The following is a 14,397-nucleotide window of genomic DNA, read 5'->3' on the forward strand; positions in this document are numbered from 1 at the left end:
CGAAAAGATGTCGGAAAAGTGAGGACTTGGCAACAAGCACCGATTACGCGCGCATGTAAAAGTCATGATTAAACCAAAATTATTCTTGCGAAACCAAGCTATTAATATTATAAAATATACAAAATTACAAAATTATATTAAATTATATTGGTAAATACTGTAAAATAATTTACATCTGCTGGTTTTTATTTTGGGAAAGACGAGTCATGTGACATCCTGAGGCCGTGAAAGTCATATGATTGTGGTTTGTCAAACATGGCGTCACATTTGTATTGCGGCAGAGTAAACCTAAACATTTTGAGAGAAGCTGCACGAAAAGACCTGCGCGAATTTTTAGATAAATGTTCGGGAAGCAAGGTAAAGCTCTCTGCTTAAATACTAAGTAATGCAAGTTAGTCTGTCATTCTGCTGTCACCCCTGTCACTGACTCACGATTTGCTCTAAACCTACGTGAATGTGAACTGCACTTTATGTTGTTGTTGCGAATTATTATTACTGCAACTATTGATACTGTCAGTCGACATGGATTTTTTTAGAGTTTCATCATCCTCTAATTCACATGTTTTCACAATTTATTTTTATTATAGGCCATTGTTTGGGACGAGTATCTTACTGGACCTTTTGGGTTAATTGCTCAGTATTCCCTTTTGAAGGTTTGAGACCAACTGTACAGAAAAGTACCAAAAATACACACATTGAGTGAATGCAAAAGGGAAAACAGAAAATATAGTTTCATATTTCAAAGATACATATGATTATTTTATCCCTTTTCAAGAAAGTAATCGTCTTCATTTCATTTTTACAAAGGAACATGAAGTCGAGAAAATGTTCACTCTCAAGGGCGGTCGTATACCATCGGCTGCTGTCAAGAATATTGTCTTTTTTGTTCGACCGAGGTTGGAATTGATGGATATCATTGCAGAGAATGTAGCAAGGTAAGTCAAACAAAACATGTCGAATTAGACAAGGACTGTCCAGCACTAAACTGTAAGCTTCACACGAGTAAGCTTCTAAAAAATCTGCAGAAATCATAATAAGCAAAACATAACAGGGACCCATCACTTTTGATAATATATTATAAAAATAAAATGTGCTGATTTTCAGTTTTCAGACAATGGCTGCTCCCACAATAACATTCCTAACAGAGATTTTGATTAGAGAAAATAAAAAGGTTGTTTTACTTACGTGCAGTGATTGCTGGCAGTAGTCAGTGACAGTAATGCGGTGTTGCTGATGATATTAAATTGTCATTTTTCCATTGCAGTGAAGATAAATTACAACCACGAGAATTCCACATCCTGTTTGTGCCTCGTCGGAGTCTCCTGTGTGAACAGCGGCTGAAGGAGAAAGGGGTTTTGAACTCTTTCACAAATATTGATGAATACATTTTGGACCTTATACCTTATGATGGAGATCTTCTTTCCATGGAGTCTGAGAGTTCCTTCAGAGTAAGGCAGTGATTTAATTTTATTTTTTATGGATTTGTATGCATTTTACAAAGGATTTCTGATTTGGCATTAATCAGACCTTGATTAGAAATATCCATGCATTATTATTATTATTCTTCTTCTTCTTCTTATTATTATTATTATTACACCTCCAGTTAATTTTAAGTTTTGTGGAGACATTATAGTTGGTAGTTCTAAATGCATACAAGTGCTGTGCATATTCAGCTTAAACCAGTAAAGCCTGACACATGAAAATAGTCCAAAAACTGTATTTATTTATTTATTGCTAATATTTAAATGGCCAAATGGAAACTCTGATAGCTTGTCATGTAATTAAACAAGATCTACTTGCATCAGACTACTTACATAAATGCATATAAATGTGTTGTCTCCCAGTGATGGTTTTATAAGATAAGATAAGATAAGATAAGATTATAATGCTTAGTTTTATTATCATAGCTCTGTAGTTTCAAAACATATGATGCATTCCAATACAGTGATGATTGAGAAAATAAACCTTCCTCAAAAGCGTAAAACTATTTGATGGTCATTTTTTAACATGATTTTTATAAAAAAAAATTAAGCATGGCTAAGTAAACCGAAGTTGCTTCGGTCCAGTAAATGTTTATCTATTATAAAAGTTATTCTTGGGGTTACTTTATAAAAATCAGTGAAGATTTGACAACAAAAAGACATGTGAAGCATGAGCTGAAGACGGATGTTTTGCAATTAAACTTCCTAAAATTTTTAGACTGTCAATCAGATGACAGACGGCATGTGCAGTACAGCAGTAGATTGTGTGCAACAGGTTTTTCAGCAAAGTTTTGATCATGTTGATAATTTAAAGGCCCTGTGTGTGTCAAATAAGATACAGTAGCCTTTGTAGGGTTAAAGTGATAATTTCATCAACAATTGAAACGACTTGTTAAAAGACCATTGGTTTTACTGCATAAATATAATCTGACTTTCAGAACTCAAACCTCCTGCTCAAAAAGACCATTTATTAAAGTCAAGCTGCAAAATTGTCTCATTCAAAAATATGTGATTTCATAACATTAAGCATTTGCCATTTACTTTTAGCTGTTGTTCGCATATTGAGCAGATTGTGATGTTTATATAACTGTTTTCTATTACGAAGGAATGTTATTTAGAGAACGATCAGACGAGCCTGTATCACGCTGCCAAGGGCCTCATGACGTTGCAAGCACTTTATGGAACAATACCGCAAATATTTGGCAAAGGCGAGTGTGCAAGAGTGAGTATAAAAGTGTTTATCAACTCTTGAAACATTTCATGCCATCTAGCATCTAGGTCTTCCTCAGTGTATTTCTTCATTGTTTTTGTTTTACATTGCACTGATTTATTTCTTTTTATTTTTGTCTTTTTTTGGTGACATCGGACTTTGTCTTGCTTAGCATGTGGCCAACATGATGTTGCGGATGAAGAGAGAGTTTGCAGGGAGTCACACTCAAATCCTGCCTGTGTTTGATACCCTCCTGCTGTTGGATCGCAACGTGGATTTGCTTACGCCATTAGCCACCCAACTCACGTATGAGGGTCTTATTGATGAGATCTTTGGCATCACCAATGGTAAATGAGTTTCAAGTTTGTGCAGAGATAAAAAATTACTTTATAAATATAGAATTTTAATGCTTTTAAAGAGTGTATAAGCTCTCTTTTTTTCTCAGTAGTCTGTCCTTTCATACTGTTTGCTTTGACAGGTTATGTAAAGCTTCCACCTGAGAAGTTTGCACAGAAGAAACAGGGAGAAGGTGGGAAAGATCTCCCCACTGAGCCGAAAAAACTGCAGCTCAACTCGGCTGAGGAGCTTTATGCTGAAATACGTGATAAAAACTTTAATGCAGTTGGAGCGGCTCTCAGCAAGAAAGCCAAGATCATATCAGCTGCGTTTGAGGTTTGTGCTGGCTGAAGCAAACGGGCAGAATACAGTAAAAACTGTAATATTGTGAAATATTATTACAATTAACAGTAACTGTTTTCTATGTGAATATAGTGTAAAATGTAATTTATTCCTGTGATCAAAGCTGAATTTTCAGCATCATTACTGCAGTCTTCAGTGTCACAAGATCTATCATAAATCATTCTAATATGCTGATTTGCTAGTGTTTTCCATTAACGAGCTGCTGTTCGTGTCTCTGTGCCAGGAGCGACACAATGCAAAAACCGTTGGAGAGATTAAACAGTTTGTTTCCCAGTTGCCTCACATGCAGGCGGCTCGGAGTTCCCTGGCTAATCACACCTCCATCGCTGAACTCATTAAGGACATAACAAGTAAGTCAGAGACCAGTCATTCATGCATTCAGATATATTATTTCTAGTTCTTTTCAGTTTAAGCTGTCAGTTACCTCAGACAATAACTGCAACTCCATATCTCAGTTAGTTTAAAAAAAAAAAATCTGAACTTTTTTACAATGGCAGGCTTGTAAGATTTCACAAATCTGAATTCTGCTGACTGCTTATTAGTCTAGAAAGGTGAAATGCAAATAGTTTTATTATGCAGTGCAGTTCAGTCTATGAAAGTACCTTTTTCTATCGAACATATTAAACTGCATTTTCTAGAAAAGTTAAAAAAAAAAAAAAAATCATGATTGGCTCACAAAAGAAATAGCAGATATCTGGTCATTAATTCCACAGTGGGTTTTTTTAAAATAAAAAACCCTCTTACAAGTGAAAGCATAAATTTTTCTGATACCAAAAATTTTGTTGCTAGTGCAAATGTTAAAGGAGAAGTCCACTTCCAAAACAAGGATTCACATATAATGTACTCTCCCTTTGTCATTTAAGATGTTCATGTCTTTCTTTCTTCAGCTGTAAAGAAATTATGTTTTTTGAGTAAAACATTTCAGCATTTTTCTCCATATAATGGACTGATATGGTGCCCCGAGTTTGAACTTCCAAAATGCAGCTTAAATGTGGCTTCAAATGATCCCAAATGTGGTTGTAAACGATCCCAGCCGAGGAAGAAGGGTCTTATCTAGCGAAATGATCGGTTATTTTCAGAAAAATAATACAATTTATATACTTTTTAATCTCAAACGCTCGTCTTGTCTTGCTCTCCTTGAACTCTGTGTATTCTGACTCAAGACAGTTAGTGTATGTCGAAAAACTCCAATCATATTTTCACCCTCAACTTCAAAATCATCCAATATCTCTGTTTTACCTTTTTTGGTAAGAGTGTTTGATCTTCTTTACATGTTCACTTTGCAAAGACTGTGTCGGTACTTCTGCAGCGATGTAGGATGATTTTGAAATGATTTTTGAAGTTGAGGGAGAAAATACGATTGGAGTTTTTCGACATACCCTAACTGTTTTGAGTCAGAATACACAGAGTTCAAGGAGAGCAAGACAAGATGAGCGTTTGACATTAAAGAGTATTTAAATTGTCTTATTTTTATGAAAATAACTGATCGTTTCACTAGATAAGACCCTTCTTCCTCAGCTGGGATCGTTTACAACCGCATTTAAACTGCATTTTGGAAGTTCAAAATCGGGGCACCATATCAGTCCATTACATGGAGAAAAATGCTGAAATGTTTTCCTCAAAAAACATAATTTCTTTACGATTGAAGAAAGAAAGACATGAACATCTTGGTTGACAAGGGGGTGAGTACATTATTTGTAACTGTTGTTCTGAAAGTGGAGTTCTCCTTTAATTTTTTAGATATCTAAAGTACTGAATCTAACATTAAAATTAATTTATTTCTAACATATTATACATTTATTTTAAACTAGTTTTTTGTCAGAAAAGAGAGTTCTGACTGGTAATGTACAGTGACCAACTAATATTAAATTTAACTTTGACTAGATATTTACAAATGTGGCCTGGTTAGAAATGCTGTTGCTCCAGCCTGTTGTTTTCCTTGCTCCCCTTTCACACAATGAACGTTATCAACAGTAGTCTTAGAGGATTAAGGAACAAGGATTAAGTTATTCAGTTAAGTGCAATTACTAATTGTGCTAATGACATTTATTTTAAACATTTCTGCCACAAGTAGTAATCGTTCTGCTGATTTCAAGACTTAGCATTTAGTAAAACATAATTTTGCATTCATATCCTGTGATTAAATGCTAATATTATAGTTTGCAATGCCCCATGGGAAAAAAAAAATATATATATATATATATCATGATGATGTCCAACTGCTTGCTTGTTGGATTTCCATTGTACTGTAAATGTCTTTCCTAGTTATTTTAACAAACTGTTTTAAAATTATATAATAATATTATGAGACCTGGCATGAGTTCACATTAATTTTGCTTTTTACTTGTTACCAGTTTTGGGTTTTTATCTCAAACTGCCTTGCTTTCCTGTGTTTCAGCCTCAGAAGAATTCTTCGACAGTCTGACCGTCGAGCAAGAGTTTATGACTGGAGTAGACACAGACAAGGTGCCTTGTGCTGTTTATGATATCAGTAATAATGCAGTATAATTTAAAATGACATTTGTAATGGATGCTTTCTTATAATTTGTATAACCTTAAAGAAATGCCCTTGTTATGTGAAAAAAATGTAAGGATTAGTTCTCCTAAAAATGAAAATGTACTCACCCTCAGGCCATCCAAGATGTAGATACATTTGTTTCTTTGTGGGAACAGGTCTGGGGAAATGTAGCATTAGATCACTTGCTCACCAGTGGAACCTCTGCAGTGAATGGGTGCCGTCAGAAGGAGAGTTATGATGAATTTGTTTTTTACAAACACTGAGCTTTTCACCTCTCAAGGAGTGGTGTGGATTATTGTGATATTTTTATCAGCTGTTTGGACTCTCATTCTGACGCACCCATTCGCTGCAGGGGACCTCACATTTGTGAGCAAGTGATGGCATGGTGCATTTCTTCGAATCTGATAAAGAAACAAACTCCTCTACATCTGGGATGGCCTACAGGTGAGTAAAGTTTTAGCAAATTTTAATTTTTTGTGAACAATTCCTTTAATTCACCATACTAAATCTACTGAAATACTTAGCTAAATTAATTAAGTGTACATACAGTGGACAACTCTGCAGCAATTATTCTTTAAACAGTAGAAAATAAAGTTTAACATACAAGTCTGCTTACTTCCTCTAAATATTTTAGAAATCATTTTAGAAATATGAGAAAAGAAATGTTTTTTTAACATGGAACTATTTTTAATTCTCTGGGGACAGATTATATTTTAGGTTTGAGTAATTTCCTTGTTCAGTGTGTTTTTACTGTGATTTTACTCAGGTCAGCACATATATTGAAGACTGCATAGCACAAAAAGATCCGCTGATAAAAATCCTGCGACTGGTCTGCATGCAGTCTGTCTGCAACAACGGCCTCAAACAGAAAGTCCTGGACTACTATAAGAGAGAAATACTTCAGGTAGGATAGAAGAAACTACTTTGTGGTTTGCTTTTATTTTCTTTTAGATAGATTTTGTGAATGCATAATGGTGAATTTGAATCAACTGAATTTCTGTCAGAGTTGTGCAACAGTCAGTCACTGTTTACAAAGCCCATAGAAGTCAATTATAAGTGCTATAAACATTTACAGCTGTTTGTGTCTTGTTGGTTTAGACTTACGGTTACAAGCACATTCTGACTCTCAAGAACTTGGAAAAGGTTGGGTTACTCAAACCTCAAAACGCCATGAGAAACAACTACCCCACAATCAGGAAAACCCTCAAGCTGTGGATGGAGGATGCCAATGAACAGGTTTGTCATGTCATTCAGTTTTAGTGAGAGTGTTTACAGTATATAACTGAATATGGGTGTCACCGGTCAAATAGATCTGACTCAGTCTCACACCAGAGCTTGAGCTAATGGACCCTGTTTACATTTCTGGGGATTTCAGAAGCAGAAGTTGTAAAATATCTTGTTTCTGTGTTCTTATTTGATCCAATAGCAGAAGAGTAAATCTACCACAGTGTTTCTGTGGCTTTCCAAAAGAGGAAATAAATATTGAAAGATTGATAACAGTCAGAAGAGAGAAAGTTGCCAAATTTGCCATCACTCCCTCAGCCACATACTTTTAAGTTCTGTTTGTTTGATCACATGTCCAGATGATCAAACAAACAGAAAATGTCATTTTAAAAAAGGCAAAAGGCATTCGGAAAGCCCTATTTAATGTATTCATTTCACAGTACATTGCACAACAAAATATCAAAACAAAACGTGTATGTTTAGTTGCATGCACACTTAAAGCAAAATAGTCCTCAAATGCAATTATGTTGGGTTTTAAATCATACTAATATGCACAATACACTGTTCAGAATGAATACAGCTAATTTAGTGATCTACACGTATTTACAAGGGCACCTGTGTGAACTTGACATCATACATTCATTCAATGACTTTAAATTCCTACTTGACTGTGGCACATCTAAGGACTATGTGTTATTTATGGTTTTAAGAATGATTAATGTTTGTTAACTTTCCTTTAGAATCCCAACGACATCTCGTATGTGTACAGTGGCTATGCGCCGCTCAGCGTTCGTCTGACACAAGTGCTCGCTCGTCCTGGCTGGAGGAGCATAGAGGAGGTGCTGAAGATGCTGCCTGGTCCACACTTTGAAGAAAGACAGCAGGTTCCCACAGGACTTCACAAAAAGCGTAAGTGATGAGCTTTGACATGATTTGCTTTCATTCTAGATCAGTAAACCCATTATAGTCTTAACCATCTTAAAGGAGAAGTCCATTTCCAGAATAAAGATTCACATATAATGTACTCACCGCCTTGTCATCCAAGATGTTCTTGTCTTTCTTTCTTCAGCCGTAAAGAAATTGTTTTTTGAGGGAAACATTTCAGGATTTTTCTCCATATAATGGACTGATATGGTGCCAACTTCCAAAATGCAGTTTAAATGCGGATTCAAATGATCCCAAACACGGTTGTAAACGATCCCAGCCGAGGAAAAATCTAGCGATCATTATCTAGAGATCATTATCTAGCGAAACGATCGGTTATTTTCAGAAAAATAATACAATCAATTAGGGATGTCACAATACTCAATATAATATTAAACTGGTATGATTAAACTGGTTATATCGGTATGACATCCACGGTTCAATACGCGCTTGTGAATTCCGTTTTTTTTTTTTCGGTTTTGCATTTAAATTATTTCCTTGTTTTATTTCTCTTGAAATAAGCCTTTCTAAACTTGTTGTCCAACAGAAGAGAACATTATAACTTATTTTTGCTTCACAGCATCAGTGAAGTGTTTGAAATAACTTCCTTTTGTGATCTTATGTGGCTTCTTATCATAGAATGAGGCAGACAATAGATTTTATACTGTATGTTGATTAGCAATGGCTTACAAATATACTTAATCATTATCAAAATACCCGAAATGGCTTGAATAAGTTTAACGTTATGTCTTGTTTTTATTCAGTTACAGCGATAGCGATGCCTTTATCCATATTAGAGATTTCCTGGCTGGAATGTCATTAGTGTTATCTTTTCTCTATATGTGGATTTTCTGCACGAGGGCACCCTCTGGCGTCCAGAATGAATGAAGCCCATCCTATTTTGCGTAAGAATTGGAAAATAAAACCTCTCTCAAAAGAAATATTAAGCAGACATATAATAATCCATGCTTTTTCCAGTGTACAGAGGTTTATAGGAGTATTTTGTTAATTAGATGCAAAAAAAACAAAAAACAAAAAAAAAAACACTGATGTGGCAAACTAGTGTATGTCGAAAAACTCCCATCTCATGTTCTCCCTCAACTTCAAAATCGTCCTATATCACTGTTTTACCTTTTTTGTTAAGGGTGTTTGATCTTTGCATGTTCACTTTGCAAAGACTGTGTCAGTACTTCTGCAGTGATGTAGGATGATCTTGAAATGATTTTTGAAGTTGAGGGAGAAAATACGATTGGAGTTTTTCAACATACCCTAACTGTCTTGAGTCAGAATACACAGAGTACAGGAAAAGCAAGACAAGATGAGCGTTTGAGATTAAAAAGTATTTAAATTGTATTATTTTTATGAAAATAACCGATCGTTTCTTAAGATAAGGCTGGGATCGTTTACAACCATATTTGTGATTGTTTGAAGCCGCATTTAAACTGCATTTTGAAAGTTTAAATCAGGGCACCATATCAGTCCATTATATGGAGAAAAATCCTGAAATGTTTCCCTTAAAAAACATAATTTCTTTACAGCTGAAGAAAGAAAGACATGAACATCTTGAATGACAAGGGGGTGAGTACATTATCTGTAAATTTTTGTTCTGGGAGTGGACTTCTCCTTTAATATTAAACTTAAGCTAGCTTGTAAAATTTGCTCCCACTATCAAAAAAAAATTTAAAGTGCTTAATTTTAGTGTGCATGAACAGAACACTTTAAAAAAATTACATCTATCATTTTTTTGGTTTATATTTTTATTCCTTTAAAAAAATGTAAACATTTATTTATAAATATTTCCAAAATTCCAGAGTTTTGTGTGCCTCAAAAATATGTTGAGCTTTGAAATCCATATTACATTGTTACATATACATTGTATATATATACATGAATGAGACGCATTACTGTAACCATATTGTTTTAGTATTTTATACTGTAACTATATTATTAACTATATTATCAGCTCTCTGTATAAAGATGGATGTAGAGTATATTATATCCAACTTTACCCACATACATGCAGTACATTCACATAAAGCGATATGTACTATATAGCAAATTTTAATTGCCTGTTCACTTGTATCATCACAAAGAAAAATTTGTGAAATTTGACAATAAGGTATGAGGATATTAAGACATTAGATAATATAAGGATATTTAGATATTAGATATTATTTAAGTAAAGTTGCTTTGAAACAATTTGTAGTGTTAAAAGCCTTAAAAATTAAAGTCTTATGCATATGGTTGAAACATTTCTCTATGTTGATGATTGATTGAGAGACCATTCTTCTTCTGTTCAATTTGCAGGTCAGCCAGGAGAAAACAGAACAACCCTTATCTTCTTTCTTGGTGGTGTGACGTATGCTGAAATCGCTGCTCTGCGGTTCTTGTCTCATATGGAAGATAGTGGGACTGAGTACATTATTGCGACTACCAAACTTATCAATGGCACCAGCTGGATAAAATCTCTCATGGACAATCCTGAGGAAAACTTATCTTAAAGCAGTCATGCCATCTGTAGGGCCTTACGGATCCTGTTATCTGACCGCCATGAACCTAAACCTTACCGTTTTGTGTACATGTATAATGCAAGTCATATCATACTGTTGATGCTGTTTTGTCTGATCATTTTTAATGATTATGAGACAGGGGCTGAAATTGCTGTTGCCTGTTACTAATTTATTTATGAAAAACATTTGTGAAAACGGCCACCTGCATCTGATCAAAGCAGCAAGTTTTGGGAGTCAACAAATTAAATGTATTAACATACTAATGTGATATATAACCTGCTTTGTCAAACAGCATGTTTTCCCAAAAGCCACTATACATTATTTTAGCATGAAGTGGCAATGTGTTTATGATAATGCATTCCAAGTCTACATAGAATAACTATGTTGACATTAGCACTTGTTCATATAATATTTTGTCGAAATGACTAAATTGAATTAAATGTTGAATTAATTTACAGTTAACTGTAAAGTTTGAGTCACTGAGTGGGGTCCTGGCATCAAATGCTCAAGCTTTTAAAGGCAGGTGGATTCTAATTCTCATCTGGAAAAAATTGTTCTGAAAGTGATTTCAATGATATTGTTCTCGTCACAGCTGTGGTGTGAACTCTGCTATTTTCAAAGAATTCACACACTTTTCTCTTTACTGTTATTGTTAAACTGTAGTTAGTCTCAGCCTTAGATGTCACACCGACGGACCATTGGCTGAAAGTCTGATGCATACGGCACACAAAAGTGGAAAAACTTCAGGAATTTAGAAGTCGTCACTGGATTGGTTATATTATACAGGATTTCCAGAAGATGTGTGTTTTGCATTCTTTAACATTCCACCTGGAAACAAAGATGCTGTGATGCCAAACCCCCCTGCGAAAAGAGAAAGACACAACTGTGATGGTGAGTGCTTAAGGATTAACTAAATGCTGGATTTTCAAAAAGTATTAAATATTTAAAGTTCACAGTGTAGAATCTTTAAAATATGTCCAAGAGTTTTACACGCCAGTCTGTTATTGTGGGGACATTTCCACGCCCCACATGATGCAACAAAACGAAAAGTGCCCCTAAACCGGGAGTGCCTAAACTCAGTCCTGGAGGGCTGGTGTCCAGCTCTAACTTGCCTCTACACACCTGCCAGGAAGTTTCTAGTATGTCTAGCAAGAGCTTGATTAGCTGGTTCAGGTGTGTTAGATTGGGGTTGTTACTAAACTCTGCAGGACACAGGCCCTCCAGAACCAAGTTTGGGCATCCCTGCCCTAAATAAAACATAACATAATTGGTTGCTTTACCTGCTTTATCCTTACCTGTAATTATTATTAATTAGAGCAATTATTTGTAGAAATATTATTCCTTCAAAAACAAAAGTGAGAGTATGTTCTTACTATGTGATGTTGTATTATTTGAGCAAGTCTTGAGTCAAGTCCCGAGTCAAGACGGGCAAGTCCAAATCGAGTCCTTTTGTTTCACTTGTTAATGATTCACTGATTTCAATGAATCAACTGAGTCAGTTGTTTAATAACTTGCTAAGACGTATTACAGGCGCTCATTTATCGCCACCTCCTTACGTAAGTCTACAGAAATAGACATAGCTTTATTGACGGGTATTATTTATAATATTTACAAAACATTTATGGTACTTTAAGTCCTAAGCAAATTGTTTAAGTCTCGAGTCAAGTCCCGAGTCTTTAAGCCCTAAACTGATACGCTGATACAGAACTAGGCAAAGAGATACATGAAATAAAGCGGAAAAGTATATAAGAATAGTTATAATATATACACATGTAAATTAAAAATAAGAAACCATCAGTGAATGGATTTAAAAGATGGATTGGATGTGTTTTCTTACAGTTCTATATTATTTTATGTTCTTATATAAGCGATTCCTTCAATAAATATTGATAATAACAAATTATTTAAATGTCATGCTGTCACGGAGAGGAGCGCAATAATACTAATACTAATCTATTTTAGTCTTTGTTATTCTTCATTCAAAATATATGTTAATATGTCGAGTGCCAGGAGGTGCTACCCGAGGAAAAGATCAAGCTACCTGATGTAATCGACACTGTTCATCGCTTAGGATCAAAGGTGAACACCGACAAGCCGAGGCCTGTAATTCTTCAATTCACCAACAGAATGCACCGTGACGCAATTTGGAAAGCTGCTCGAAACAATTTAGAATCAGAATCAGAATCTTTTTTTATTGCCAAGTATGCTTGCGCATACTAGGAATTTGTTTTAGTGTCATTAGCTTCCAGTACACAGAGACAGCAACAACATACAGACAATAAACATAGGATGAGAATAAAATACACATATGTAATATAAATAGACAAAACTTAGAAAAATAAGATGAGAATAAAATACACATATGTGAATATAAATAGACAAAAAATAGAAAAATAAATTGAGAAATAAATAAATAAGTGGTATGTACAGTTGTGCTATAGAATAGAACAGAACAGAATAGAATAGGATAGGATAGAAAGAGGTAGAGATGCGCTAGGATGGGGGTGGTAACTAATAAATAACAGTTATTGCACAATGGGGGGAACATTTAACTGTTCATAAGGAGAATTGCCTGGGGAAAAAACTGTTCTTGTGCCTGGTTGTCCTGGTGTTCGGGGCTCTGTACCGCCGGCCAGATGGTAAAAGTTCAAAGAGATGATGACATGGACTCTTATCTCCGGGAAAATAAGTTGCGCTTCGCTGAACATTTCTGTGAGGAAGACAGAGAGCGGAGGAAAAATTGTGGCCTACAGTTAAAAGTGCAAGAGATGCTGGAAAGAAGGCTTATTATGTCAGAGCTCAAGCATTTTGTGAAAGGCAAAGAAATTGTTCTTCCACCTTGATGGCTATCTTTGAAGATTGTCGACTTGAATATGGTTGATCCAGGAGGTCTTGTTGCAGATCTTCCAACGCTCTTTGGTTTTTGTGCCTTAATATCCTTTTGAATATAGTTCAATTCCTTTTGCCTGGAACTTAAGATGTTTTGTGATAAGTTGGTTCACTTAATATTGACTTACACTTTAAATGCCGAGTTCTGGAGTTCTCTTTGCTGACATAACCTTTTATCTTAAGGTGTTTTTTCAACTATTTCTTTTATTTGTTTTTGACATTGTTGTCTTTGTTTTCATTAAATGTCAGGGGTACACGACATTATGTAAAAAGAAAAGCTTTATTTTTATTTGCGAAACAGCTGAAGCCTGATTTTTGTTTTTTTCCAAGAATCCCATTCTTCTGTTGGTGATGTTAAATTTTGGAGATCGCAATACGGTAATGAACTTTGGTTTTCCCATGGAATTGAACGCTCTGCAGGAGTTGCTATATTTTTCTGCCAAGAGCCGAGAACATAATTTTTTTTTTTTTATCACAAATATTTTTTTTCAGTTAGTCTTTCAATAACTGTTGGTAGTTTCGTTTTGTTTTAGTTTTTCATTTATTTTGACGTTTTTATTTTATTGCAGTTTACGGAAATGTTTTGTTGATAAATCATTTTCGTCTTATAATTTTAGTTTTAAAACTAGAAAAAAAAAAAAAAAAAAAAAACCTTGTGGCAGCAGCCATTATCTCAGAATATAGCCTAATCTTTTGAGCTGTTAAGTTCATCTGTCTTAATATTATTATGTCCATTTATTATTAGTAAATTAGTTTACTACACGTGACCCAGGACCATAAAACCAGCCATTAGGGGTCAGTTTTTTTTTAAAAAAAAAAATGAGATTTATAAAAGCTGAATAAATAATCGTTCCATTGATGTATGGTTTGTTAGGATAGGACAATTTTTGACCGAGATACAGCTATTTGAAAATCTGGAATCTGAGGGTGCAAATAAATAAA

General features: G+C 34.8%; 1 protein-coding gene across 1 annotated transcript; it reads left to right on the plus strand.

The window, feature by feature from the left end:
* Positions 1-234: 234 nt before the first annotated feature.
* Positions 235-11,023, plus strand: vps33a (VPS33A core subunit of CORVET and HOPS complexes). The gene is made up of 13 exons (XM_051111283.1): positions 235-357; positions 588-653; positions 808-935; positions 1,265-1,448; positions 2,587-2,703; positions 2,864-3,038; positions 3,170-3,363; positions 3,614-3,740; positions 5,789-5,856; positions 6,675-6,812; positions 7,007-7,144; positions 7,873-8,041; positions 10,364-11,023. Exons 1-13 carry the CDS (start codon positions 256-258, stop codon positions 10,555-10,557), a joined length of 1,800 nt encoding a protein of 599 aa, XP_050967240.1. The 5' UTR covers positions 235-255; the 3' UTR covers positions 10,558-11,023.
* The last annotated feature ends 3,374 nt before the right edge of the window (positions 11,024-14,397 follow it).

Source organism: Labeo rohita, chromosome 5 (assembly GCF_022985175.1).
Source record: "Labeo rohita strain BAU-BD-2019 chromosome 5, IGBB_LRoh.1.0, whole genome shotgun sequence".
Lineage (NCBI taxonomy): Eukaryota > Metazoa > Chordata > Actinopteri > Cypriniformes > Cyprinidae > Labeo > Labeo rohita.